We start from the raw sequence: 12500 nt of genomic DNA on the forward strand, positions 1-12500 counted from the left end.
GTCTGTGTGTGTGTGTGTGTCTCTGTGTGTGTGTGTCTCTGTGTGTGTGTCTCTGTGTGTGTGTGTCTCTGTGTGTGTGTGTCTCTGTGTGTGTGTGTCTCTGTGTGTGTGTGTCTCTGTGTGTGTGTGTCTCTGTGTGTGTGTGTCTCTGTGTGTGTGTGTCTCTGTGTGTGTGTGTCTCTGTGTGTGTGTCTCTGTGTGTGTGTGTCTCTGTGTGTGTGTGTCTCTGTGTGTGTGTGTCTCTGTGTGTGTGTGTCTCTGTGTGTGTGTGTCTCTGTGTGTGTGTGTCTGTCTGTCTGTGTGTGTCTGTGTGTGTGTGTGTGTCTGTGTGTGTTTGTGTGTGTGTGTGTGCACATTTCTATCCCTTCAGAGGTGAATCCGGAGCAGGAAAAACTGAAAACACTAAAAAAGTCATTCAGTACCTGGCACACGTCGCTTCCTCCCACAAAGGAAGGAAAGACCACAATGTTCCTGTGAGTTTATTTCCTCGCTCATGACTCTTAATATTAATGATAATGTTGTTAAATTGTGTAAGTGGGACAGAGAAGTGTGGTGATGTGAACTGTCTCAGATGTTATGGGTTTTATTTAGGTTGGAGTTTATGTAGGGAAATGTTTTATAATAAACAGCAGAGGAACATGGGCTTTTGTCCTGAACACAAACTCTCCGTTTTTGTTGAATAATATAATATTTATTAATTTTATAGGCACAGTGTTACTGCAAGAAAAAATGTCCTTTTAGTAAAATTCTTATTTCAGGCATTATATAAATTATAATGTTACAGGTATATATTTTGTGGTTGAACCCTTGTGTCTGTATCCCACTGTGCTAAAGCAGCTAACACTTAGAGTAACTGCAGCTTTAGTCATTCTAGAGTAAAGTTACTTTCAACCTGAATGTATAGATGCAGTGCTGCTGGTTGTTGTGGTCTTTTAGCCTCTAACGCTTCCATCTGACTCAGTCCTGAGAATAGACGTTTACACACTCAAACACACACACACTTAAGTTAATGAGGTGTGTGTGATGGACTGGGTTTGCGGTTTGCTGCTCTAACACTGTACATTTGTTTAACAGCCAGAGTCTCCTAAAGCTGTCAAACTCCAGGCAAGTTCCCCTGCATGCAGCACTAACACACACACACTCACACACACACACACACTCACACACACGCTCACTAACTCTCTGACACACTGATGTACTATTCTAGCTTTTCATCTAGTCTCTGTCTCCATCTGTCTGTCTCTCGGTACATGTCTGTGTCTGTGTGTCTCTCTCTGGCTGCTGGTGTGCAGCTTTTACATGGATGTCATCTGGGTTTGTTACAGAGGTAAATTTATGCGTAGTACTGAACTGAACTCACTAAAACACACCATCTTATACCTTCTCAGACCATTTCAGGTTCTCATACACCAGAAAGAACCCTTTGAGCTTTTGTCCTGAATTACACTGAATTATTCTTTTTATGGAATATTTATTCATTAATATTGAATCTGAATTTTATATCTTTTAGTCATTTTAAAATGCAGCTTAATGGAACAAAAAAAACATTTATTTTATTTAAAAAAATTTCCCTCGTTATATTGATTATTAGATGTTAATAATCAAATAAGCATTTTTTTGACCCATGAATTTCAGAATGCCATCCTGCTGTATGTGAGTAATCTTTATTTGTTGAATTAGCGACAGTTTTACTGTTCACTCGGGAACTTTTTCCTCTTTCACTTTGGTGTATTTACTGTGCACTCAGACTGGGTTGCAAAAATAAGATGTTGAACACAAGGGGAAACAATTCAAGAAAGAATAAACAAATAAAAATATGAATTAAAAGTGAAACATTAAGGTCACTCGTCCCTCTGCACGTCTTTGCACGGGTCACGGCTCGTCCACGCGCTCTGGATTTCTTTATATTTTAGGGTGAAAAGTGTGTGTGTGTGTGTGTGTGTGTACAGGGTGAGTTGGAGAGACAGCTGCTACAGGCTAATCCTATCCTGGAATCATTTGGTAACGCCAAGACTGTGAAAAACGACAACTCGTCACGTTTCGTATGTTTGTTTATCATCTCTTTTAAAAAGGAATAAAATTAATTAGTTAAAAAAATTACTTTGTTTTTGTTTTTTTCTTTCGTTTTTCTTTTTCTTTTTTGGTTTATCTTTTCTTTTTTCTTCTCTACAATATTTTTTTCTTTCATTCTGTTTCTTTTTTCTTTTTTCTCTCGTTTTCTCCTATTCTCCTTTCTTCACACTTTCTTTCTCCAACCCACATAGGGGAAGTTTATCCGGATCAACTTTGACGTGACCGGGTACATTGTGGGGGCCAACATCGAGACCTGTATCCTTCTCACATGCTGACTTATTACTGTGTGTGGGAGAAGGTGCAGCTCACACACATACTGTGGGAGAAGGTGCAGCTCACACACACACACACACACACACACACACACACACTGGGGGAGAAGGGGCAGCTCTCACACATACTGTGGGAGAAGGTGCAGCTCACACACACACTGTGGGAGAAGGTGCAGCTCACACACATACTGTGGGAGAAGGTGCAGCTCACACACATACTGTGGGAGAAGGTGCAGCTCACACACACACACACACACACACACACACACTCTGGGGGAGAAGGTGCAGCTCACACACATACTGTGGGAGAAGGTGCAGCTCACACACACACTGTGGGAGAAGGTGCAGCTCACACACACACACACACACACACTGGGGGAGAAAGGGGCAGCTCTCACACACACACACACTGGGGGAGAAAGGGGCAGCTCTCACACACACACACACACTGGGGGAGAAAGGGGCAGCTCTCACACACACACACACACTGGGGGAGAAGGTGCAGCTCACACACACACTGGGGAGAAGGTGCAGCTCACACACACACTGGGGGAGAAGGTGCAGCTCACACACACACACACACACTGGAGGAGAAAGGGGCAGCTCTCACACACACACACACTGGGGGAGAAAGGGGCAGCTCTCACACACACACACACTGGGGGAGAAAGGGGCAGCTCTCACACACACACACACACACTGGGGGAGAAGGTGCAGCTCACACACATACTGTGGGAGAAGGTGCAGCTCACACACACACTGTGGGAGAAGGTGCAGCTCACACACACACACACACACACACTGGGGGAGAAAGGGGCAGCTCTCACACACACACACACTGGGGGAGAAAGGGGCAGCTCTCACACACACACACACACACTGGGGGAGAAAGGGGCAGCTCTCACACACACACACACACTGGGGGAGAAGGTGCAGCTCACACACACACTGGGGAGAAGGTGCAGCTCACACACACACTGTGGGAGAAGGTGCAGCTCACACACACACACACACACACTGGGGGAGAAAGGGGCAGCTCTCACACACACACACACTGGGGGAGAAAGGGGCAGCTCTCACACACACACACACTGGGGGAGAAAGGGGCAGCTCTCACACACACACACACACACTGGGGGAGAAGGTGCAGCTCACACACACACTGGGGAGAAGGTGCAGCTCACACACACACTGGGGAGAAGGTGCAGCTCACACACTCACTGGGGGAGAAGGTGCAGCTCACACACACACTGGGGGAGAAGGTGCAGCTCACACACACACTGGGGAGAAGGTGCAGCTCACACACACACTGGGGGAGAAGGTGCAGCTCACACACATTGTGATGGTGTTAGAAAGCAGGTACGTGTGGTGATTAGTCGTGTTCAGTCAGTACTGTGTTGATGATCGATGAGGGAGAGAGTGTTGCTTAAACACACTGTGTTAGGATGAAATAAGCTCATGAGATCCAGCCTGCTGTTTCCTTAAATCCTGACCTTCAGATCTCCTGGAAAAATCCAGAGCTATTCGTCAAGCTAAAGATGAGAGAACTTTTCACATCTTCTACCAGCTGCTGGCTGGAGCAGGAGAACATCTGAGATGTGAGACACTCATCACTGCCCTTAATGCCATGTAAAACACTAAGTTATAGGAGTGTGTGTGTGTGTGAACTCTGTGTTTTTAACAGTGCCTCATTGTTCTTCTCCCTCTGTAGCTGATCTCTTGCTGGAAGGGTTCAATAATTATCGTTTCCTCTCTAATGGAAATATTCCCATTCCTGGACAGCAGGACAAAGACAACTTCCAGGAGACCATGGAGGCCATGCACATTATGAGCTTCTCCCATGAAGAGATCTTGTGTAAGAGAGATCGTGTGTGTGTGTGTGAGAGAGAGGATCTGGAATCTGGAGAGAGAAATTTTGATGATGGATGAGACAATAAGATGTTGGGTCTTTGCAGCCATTGTTGTGCAGGAGTAGTATATGACTCTGTGTCTCCCCGTGTGTGTGTGTGTCTCTCCCCGTGTGTGTGTGTGTGTCTCTCCCCGTGTGTGTGTGTGTGTCTCTCCCCGTGTGTGTGTGTGTGTCTCTCCCTGTGTGTGTGTGTGTCTCTCCCTGTGTGTGTGTGTGTGTCTCTCCCCGTGTGTGTGTGTGTGTCTCTCCCCGTGTGTGTGTGTGTGTCTCTCCCCGTGTGTGTGTGTGTGTGTCTCTCCCCGTGTGTGTGTGTCTCTCCCCGTGTGTGTGTGTGTGTGTGTGTCTCTCCCCGTGTGTGTGTGTGTGTGTGTGTCTCTCTCCCCGTGTGTGTGTGTGTGTGTGTCTCTCCCCGTGTGTGTGTGTGTGTCTCTCCCCGTGTGTGTGTGTGTGTGTGTCTCTCCCCGTGTGTGTGTGTGTGTGTGTGTGTGTGTGTGTCTCTCCCCGTGTGTGTGTGTGTGTGTGTGTCTCTCCCCGTGTGTGTGTGTGTCTCTCCCCGTGTGTGTGTGTCTCTCCCCGTGTGTGTGTGTGTCTCTCCCCGTGTGTGTGTGTGTCTCTCCCCGTGTGTGTGTGTGTCTCTCCCCGTGTGTGTGTGTCTCTCCCCGTGTGTGTGTGTGTCTCTCCCCCTGTGTGTGTGTGTCTCTCCCCGTGTGTGTGTGTCTCTCCCCGTGTGTGTGTGTGTCTCTCCCCATGTGTGTGTCTCTGTGTGTGTGTGTGTGTGTACAGCCATGCTGAAGGTGGTGTCAGCTGTAATGCAGTTTGGTAACATTGTGTTCAAGAAAGAGCGAAACACAGACCAGGCCTCCATGCCTGAGAACACAGGTACACACACACACACACACACACACACACGTATAGATGCTATGAACACAGATTTTGTGTATTTATTTCTTTTCCTTCTCTCTGTGTGTGTGTGTGCATATGCGTAGCTGCACAAAAGTTGTGTCACCTGTTAGGGATGAGTGTGATGGAGTTCACTCGCGCCATCCTGACCCCGAGGATTAAAGTCGGTCGAGACTATGTTCAGAAAGCTCAAACTAAAGAACAGGTAAAACACTCACACAGATTCAGCACCTTCACCTTCACACCTTCAAGGGGGGGGTTGTTGTTTTTATCATCTTGTATGATTGATCATTATTTATTTTGAACACCTCAGGCTGACTTTGCAGTTGAAGCTCTGGCCAAAGCAACATATGAGCGTCTTTTCCGCTGGCTCGTCCACCGCATAAACAAAGCTCTGGACCGAACTAAACGACAGGGGGCCTCGTTTATTGGTATCCTGGACATTGCTGGTTTTGAGATCTTCCAAGTGAGGATGGGATTTGTTTTGTTTTTGTTTGTTTGTTTTTTGTTCTGTTTTTAATTCGAATATAAAACAAAAGTCAGTTTATAAGGTACAAAATAAAATGTATGAATTTTGGCGAGGGGTAAAAAGTAAAAATGAGATGTTTATTTATGCAGTAAAGTACTTTTGATTTCCCTTGAACTTAACTTTTATTTTATATTTCTATATCATTCTCTCTCTCTCTCTCTCTCTCTCTCTCTCTCTCTCTCTCTCTCTCTCTCTCTCTCTCTCTCTCTCTCTCATCCTCTCTCTCTCTCTCTCTCCCCCTTTCTCTCTCTCTCTCTCTCTCTCTCTCCCTCATCCTCTCTCTCTCCCTCATTCTCTCTCTCTCTCCCTCATTCTCTCTCGCTCTCCTCATTCTCTCTCTCTCTCTCTCTCCCTCATCCTCTCTCTCTCTCTCTCTCTCTCTCTCTCTCTCCCTCATCCTCTCTCTCTCTCTCTCTCTCTCCCTCTCTCCCTCTCTCAGTTAAACTCGTTTGAGCAGCTGTGTATTAATTACACTAACGAGAAGCTGCAGCAGCTCTTCAACCACACCATGTTCATCCTGGAGCAGGAGGAGTATCAGCGCGAGGGCATCGACTGGAGCTTCATCGACTTTGGTCTCGACCTGCAGCCCTGCATCGACCTCATCGAGAGACCTGTGAGTCCAGAGTTACATTTATTTTTATAAAACTCTGACTTGCTCTCCAGTGAGACTCGCGCTGAACATAGAGTGTCTAATGCTTTTCTACATGAATGTTTTTGACCTCCTCCTTCAGGCGAATCCTCCAGGTGTTCTTGCTCTGCTGGATGAGGAGTGCTGGTTCCCCAAAGCCACAGATAAGACCTTTGTGGACAAGCTGGTGCAGGAGCAGGGCTCTCATGCCAAGTTCCAAAAACCACGGCAGCTGAAGGACAAGGCTGACTTCTGCATCATACACTATGCAGGGAGGGTACGATAGACCAGTAACGTGCTCCACAGTGGTGCTAAACTGCTTCTGCTGTTGTTGTACAGAGTCTCGTACACACACAGGATCATCAGTATATAATTTGAGCTACAAATCTTACACAATATTTTTTACTCATCTAATCAGATTTGCCTCTTTTGATTAGATGCATTAATTAGTTAACGTATGAATATAAAAGTTCTCCGTGTGCTGTTTTGGATGTACTGTGTATACACGGGTTTGGTTTGTAATATTGATTTGTTTGTAATGATTTTTATACACAAACCTCCTTGTGTTTGAACTCTAATGTTCACACTGAAGGAGTTAATGACTTTATTTTATCCCATTCTACAGAACTAATGTTTTAGATTAGAAGCTGATTTGCAATAAAGAGGACACTCTGTTACAGTTTGTGCTCAGCCACAGTGTGCAGAGTAAAACGTGGCCCAGAAAACCCACTTACTGACACTCAAAAATAAATCTGTTCATTTGCAAACCAACTAAAAAACTGTCCCACTTGTGAAGAGAGAGAGATGTGGAATAAGAGCTCATGGTCTCAGTCTCACCTGTTCATCTGACTGACACACACACACACACACACACACACACACACACACACACACACACATGGAAACGTTGCCTACAAGACAGAAACATCCTAAATAACAGTTCATCATGCATAGAGTCTAGACGTGCATCTAAATCCAGTAAACCTTACAGCAAGACTGGGACAATAAACTGCATAAACAAAACTCAACACTCGGTCATTGTTTATTTAGATTTGTTTTTAAATTCTTTATTAGTCTGCGTCTTGAATCTACTACATTAACCTGTAATAGAAATATGTTCTGTGTAATAAACGTTCAGGAATAAAACCTGCAGTGATCAGTCTAGACATTTCACTAAGTTACCTTTTATTAAAATCTCTCCCCCCCCTCTACCTCTCTCTCCCTCTCTCTCTCTCTCTCTCTCTCTCTCATCCTCTCTCTCTCTCTCATCCTCTCTCTCTCTCTCTCTCTCTCTCTCTCTCTCTCTCATCCTCTCTCTCTCTCTCTCTCTCCCCCTCTCTACCTCTCTCTCTCTCTCTCTCTCTCTCTCTCCCTCCCCCCTCTCTCTCTCTCCTTCATCCTCTCTCCCTCATCCTCTCTCTCTCTCTCTCTCTCTCTCTCTCTCTCTCTCTCTCTCTCTCTCTCTCTCTCTCTCTCTCTCTCTCTCTCCCTCATCCTCTCTCTCCCTCTCTCTCTCCCCCTCTCTACCTCTCTCTCTCTCTCTCTCTCCCTCCCCCCCCTCTCTCTCTCCTTCATCCTCTCTCTCTCCTTCATCCTCTCTCCCTCATCCTCTCTCTCTCTCCCTCATCCTCTCTCTCTCTCTCTCTCTCTCTCAACCTCTCTCTCTCTCTCTCTCTCTCTCTCCCTCCCCCCTCTCTCTCTCCCTCATCCTCTCTCCCTCATCCTCTCTCTCTCTCTCTCTCTCCCTCCCCCTCCCCCTCTCCCAGGTGGATTATAAAGCAGACGAGTGGTTGATGAAGAACATGGACCCTCTGAACGATAACGTGGCGACACTGCTGCACCAGTCCACTGATAAATTTGTGGCTGAGCTTTGGAAAGATGGTGAGATTCATCCTTTCTCTGTTGCACGCTGGAAGAAAGTCATTTTACGTCTGCTGAGTGAAATAATTAAACATTAAAGACAATGGTAATGTAGATCAAATCTGAATAAGATCATTACGTTCCATTCCTCTGTGTGTGTGTGTGTGTGTGTGTGTGTGTGTGTGTGATCTACTTCTGCCCACCAGTGTGATACACTAACCCATGTGTTTCTGTGTGTGTGCTTGCTGGGTTTGTTTGTTGTTGTTTCTTTTATTTATTTATTTTTATTTTTGCTATTTTATTATTTATTTTGCTTTTCTGTATTCTTTCTTTTTTTCTTTTCTCTTGCTCTCGGCCCTTTCTCGGCCTGTAGAGATACAGAATATTCAGAGAGCGTCTTTCTATGACGTCTCTAGTCTCCATGATTCTCCGGGTGAAGGTACTACGGTTCTTCATGGGCGAATTTTGTGATTTTGAGATGCTCCCATCACAAGCAGCTTCTTTTTATTTCTGTCCTCCACTCCAAACCTTCTCCTTCCGGCTGACTCGTCTCATATTTGGCCAGATTAGAGCAAAATCTGAGTTCACTAAAGATGTTTGTATTAGCTAAAGCATGTAGAGTTTAATAAGTGAGCGCACACATGATGACTGGAATTATACCGTTTCAGCTGTTCACAGTAATAAAAAGCAAACTGTGGTTAATGATGTCACATGACGACATTAAGGTGTCTAAAATATGATATCATGATGATTTTAACCATAAGTTAATTATATTTTAGTGTAATTAGCTGGTAAACTGAATTGAATGTGTTTAACCTAAAGCTTATTAACAGAAATTACTAAATGAAAGTAAAACAGTCTGATGTTAATAAATAAATTCCTCACAAACAGATGCTGATTTTATATCAAGGTTAGAATTAGTTTTACATTTTTAACACTTTTCTTTGAGAGATTAATATACAGTATGTAGAAGATGGTGTTAGTTCCTCTGTAGTGAACTTGGATTTTTGTCTGTGACCGATTGTCAGCTCTCAGAAGGAAGCACTTGCATGTATATTTTATTTCTGATTTCTGTTTTTAGAATCTCCACTTTGCAGTCGTTAGTAGTTTTAAGCATTTTAATAAAATCCTGCTCTTTTCCCTCAGTTTGCTTTTAGAAATCCTGCGCATGGAAACCATGCAGCTTTCCTCCGGTCATGCAAGCACATAGACGGCATTAAGATGTTTATTAGAGACAGGGAACAGATACAGTACAGCACAGTGGGGTTGGGGCCAGAGCACAGGGTCCACCATGATGGAGGTTTAAGGGCCCTGCTTGGGAACCCAAGAGCCTAAACCACTTCAGCCACCTGCATTTTGTATTGTTTACTGGGACGTTACCCAGACTGCACTTCTCTTGTAGAGAAGCTGATGTTCACAGTTTTATAACTAACACTAGCTAGCGAGCTCAACACACTGACAATCAGACATGCTAAATAAACGTTAATTCGTGCGGCGTCACTGTGAGGGCGGGTCTTAAGATGCAGATTTGACCCTGAAATAGTTGCGCTGAAGATACATACGTTTTTAGATCTGCTTTAGCAGTGTGCTTTCGTTTAGACGTAATTTGCACCTCCATCGTTGTTCTGCTTTGTGTCATCTATGCTTTTGGTGCTTAAAAACAAATCTAAATACACCAAGCATGCATTGCAGGGCTCAGGCTTTTTGGGGGTTATGGTTTGGGGGATTGGACCGGTGCTGTTTAGGGGTGTGTTGATTGATTATTGTTACAAACATTTTAAATTGAGATCCCTGCTGAAGATGGGAGAAGTGTGTGTAATGACATGATGATTATTATTAGGATCACATCTAAGTGATTATCAGCACACACCTAATCCTGATTAATGTAAAGATTATAGTTAGTGTAACATTATTGAATTAAACGGAGCCTGATCCTGTTGCAGCACTATGTTACATCCACCGTATCCTGTTTATTGCTTTCTTAGGACTCTTTGTTTGTTGTGTGTGTATTTAGTATGTGGGTGAACATTATTTTACTAATGTGTGTGTGTCCCAGTGGATCGTATCGTCGGACTGGATCAGGTGGCTGGGATGAATGAAACTGCGTTCGGGGCGACGTATAAAACAAAGAAAGGAATGTTCCGGACCGTCGGCCAGCTTTACAAAGAGTCTCTGACCAAGCTGATGGCCACACTGAGGAACACCAACCCCAACTTCGTCCGCTGCATCATCCCCAACCACGAGAAGAGGGTGGGTGTGTGGGGCTGTTAGTGTGTGACTTCTGTACAGTTTTTATGAATTATTCACTTGCTTCATTCTTACACCATTTCACTCCAGGCCGGTAAACTGGAACCTCACCTGGTTCTGGATCAGCTCAGGTGTAACGGTGTGTTGGAGGGAATCAGGATCTGCAGACAGGGTTTTCCCAACCGCATCATCTTTCAGGAGTTTAGACAGAGGTACACACACACACACACACACACACACACACACACACACACACACACACACACACACACACACCCTTACAGGTGTACACATACCTACACCTATACACACTTACACACGGGTCTAAATACACCTATACCTACACAAATATTTATTTATTTCACACTAATCGTCCACATAAACTCTGTGTGTGTGTGTGTGTGTGTGTGTGTGTGTGTGTGTGTGTGTGTGTGTGTGTGTGTGTCTGTGTGTGTGTGTAAAACCAGATACGAGATCCTCACTCCTAATGCCATCCCAAAGGGCTTCATGGATGGTAAACAAGCATGTGAGCGGATGGTGAGTTTACATCATGACAGATTCCTCGCATCACTGAGTGAAAACAATGAAGAATAAATGATGTAATTAGTTAAATGCAGCAGATCACACAGTCAGTAGGGTGTTAATGGGTATTTCTGCTAAACACACACACACACACATCTACTGAAGCAGATGTTTAGAGTTTTCTCTTCTCATAACAGGAATTAAAACTGATTGCATCATCCAGTAAAAATAAATGGTGAATAAAGACTCATTTTACTTAGACAAAGTTAAACCAAGCAGGACACACACACACACACACACACACACACACACACTCGTACTAATTTCTTCTGTTTATGCAAATCAGTTCAGATTATGTTGAATCAACACAAAACCCTACAAATTCTCAATTCTCTCCTCTTACTTATTATTCATTATTTCTTGTTCTTTATTTATTTCCGTATTTAATTATTAATAATTCCCTACACCGACAGATCCAGGCCCTTGAGTTGGATCAGAATCTGTACCGGATCGGTCAGAGCAAGATATTTTTCAGGACTGGAGTTCTGGCTCATCTGGAGGAGGAGCGCGACCTGAAAATCACAGACATCATAATTTACTTCCAGGCTGTGTGTCGTGGATATCTGGCTCGCAAGTGAGCACTTCATTCTGCCCTAGTGTCATCTCTGCTCCCTTTGTGGTGCCCTAGAGTCTCTGCTAACCTGTGTGTCTGTGTGTGTGTGTCTGTGTGTGTGTGTCTGTGTGTGTGTGTCTGTGTGTGTGTGTCTGTGTGTGTGTGTCTGTGTGTGTGTGTCTGTGTGTGTGTGTGTGTGTGTGTGTGTGTGTGTGTCTGTGTGTGTGTCTGTGTGTGTGTCTGTGTGTGTGTCTGTGTGTGTGTCTGTGTGTGTGTCTGTGTGTGTGTCTGTGTGTGTGTCTGTGTGTGTGTCTGTGTGTGTCTGTGTGTGTGTGTCTGTGTGTGTGTGTGTCTGCGTGTAGAGCCTTTGCTAAGAAGCAGCAGCAGTTGAGTGCTCTGAAGGTTCTACAGAGGAATTGTGCTGCATACCTGAAACTGCGCCACTGGCAGTGGTGGAGACTTTTCACAAAGGTGAGGGACTCTCTTATACACACACACACACACACACACACACACACACACACACACACGTGTAAATGTGTACTTACAGAATTTGTAAAAATATCGTAAGGAAGGTTGACACTCTGTGTGTGCGTGTGTGTGCGTGCGTGCGTGTGTGTGTGTGTGTGTGTGTGCACGCAGGTGAAGCCTCTTCTCCAGGTGACTCGCCAAGAGGAGGAAATGCAAGCAAAAGATGAGGAGCTGGTGAAGGTGAAAGAGAGACAGGTGAAGGTGGAGAATGAACTGGTGGAGATGGAGAGGAAGCACCAACAGGTTAACACTCAGACACATGCATTCTTTAACAGGCATTCATCTCACATTCATGTCCATGGTCCAGAAGTGTAGAGCGTTATGTCTTTATGTATTGTGTGTTTGTTGTCCAGCTGATGGAGGAGAAAAATATCCTGGCAGAGCAGCTGCAGGCAGAGACGGAGCTGTTTGCTGAG

General features: G+C 44.8%; 1 protein-coding gene across 3 annotated transcripts in view; it reads left to right on the forward strand.

Annotated features, from left to right (window-relative positions):
* Positions 1–12500, forward strand: part of LOC132845065 (myosin-10) — a 41061-nt gene that overhangs the window by 16333 nt on the left and 12228 nt on the right. The window contains exons 5-24 of one of the 3 annotated variants that reach the window (XM_060869085.1): positions 371–473; positions 1075–1104; positions 1636–1653; positions 1950–2042; positions 2265–2328; positions 3845–3943; positions 4057–4200; positions 5038–5133; positions 5241–5359; positions 5468–5620; positions 6123–6296; positions 6415–6588; positions 8078–8192; positions 10228–10421; positions 10509–10630; positions 10886–10955; positions 11414–11574; positions 11916–12024; positions 12196–12327; positions 12438–12500. The exon at positions 12438–12500 is cut by the window's right edge and continues 144 nt beyond it. In XM_060869085.1, the coding sequence (XP_060725068.1) occupies positions 371–473; positions 1075–1104; positions 1636–1653; positions 1950–2042; positions 2265–2328; positions 3845–3943; positions 4057–4200; positions 5038–5133; positions 5241–5359; positions 5468–5620; positions 6123–6296; positions 6415–6588; positions 8078–8192; positions 10228–10421; positions 10509–10630; positions 10886–10955; positions 11414–11574; positions 11916–12024; positions 12196–12327; positions 12438–12500 (2233 nt within the window). The remainder of the gene's footprint in view (positions 1–370; positions 474–1074; positions 1105–1635; positions 1654–1949; positions 2043–2264; positions 2329–3844; positions 3944–4056; positions 4201–5037; positions 5134–5240; positions 5360–5467; positions 5621–6122; positions 6297–6414; positions 6589–8077; positions 8193–10227; positions 10422–10508; positions 10631–10885; positions 10956–11413; positions 11575–11915; positions 12025–12195; positions 12328–12437) is intronic. The other 2 variants (XM_060869086.1, XM_060869087.1) reach the window with 2 other exon arrangements.

Source organism: Tachysurus vachellii, chromosome 4 (genome assembly GCF_030014155.1).
Source record: "Tachysurus vachellii isolate PV-2020 chromosome 4, HZAU_Pvac_v1, whole genome shotgun sequence".
Lineage (NCBI taxonomy): Eukaryota > Metazoa > Chordata > Actinopteri > Siluriformes > Bagridae > Tachysurus > Tachysurus vachellii.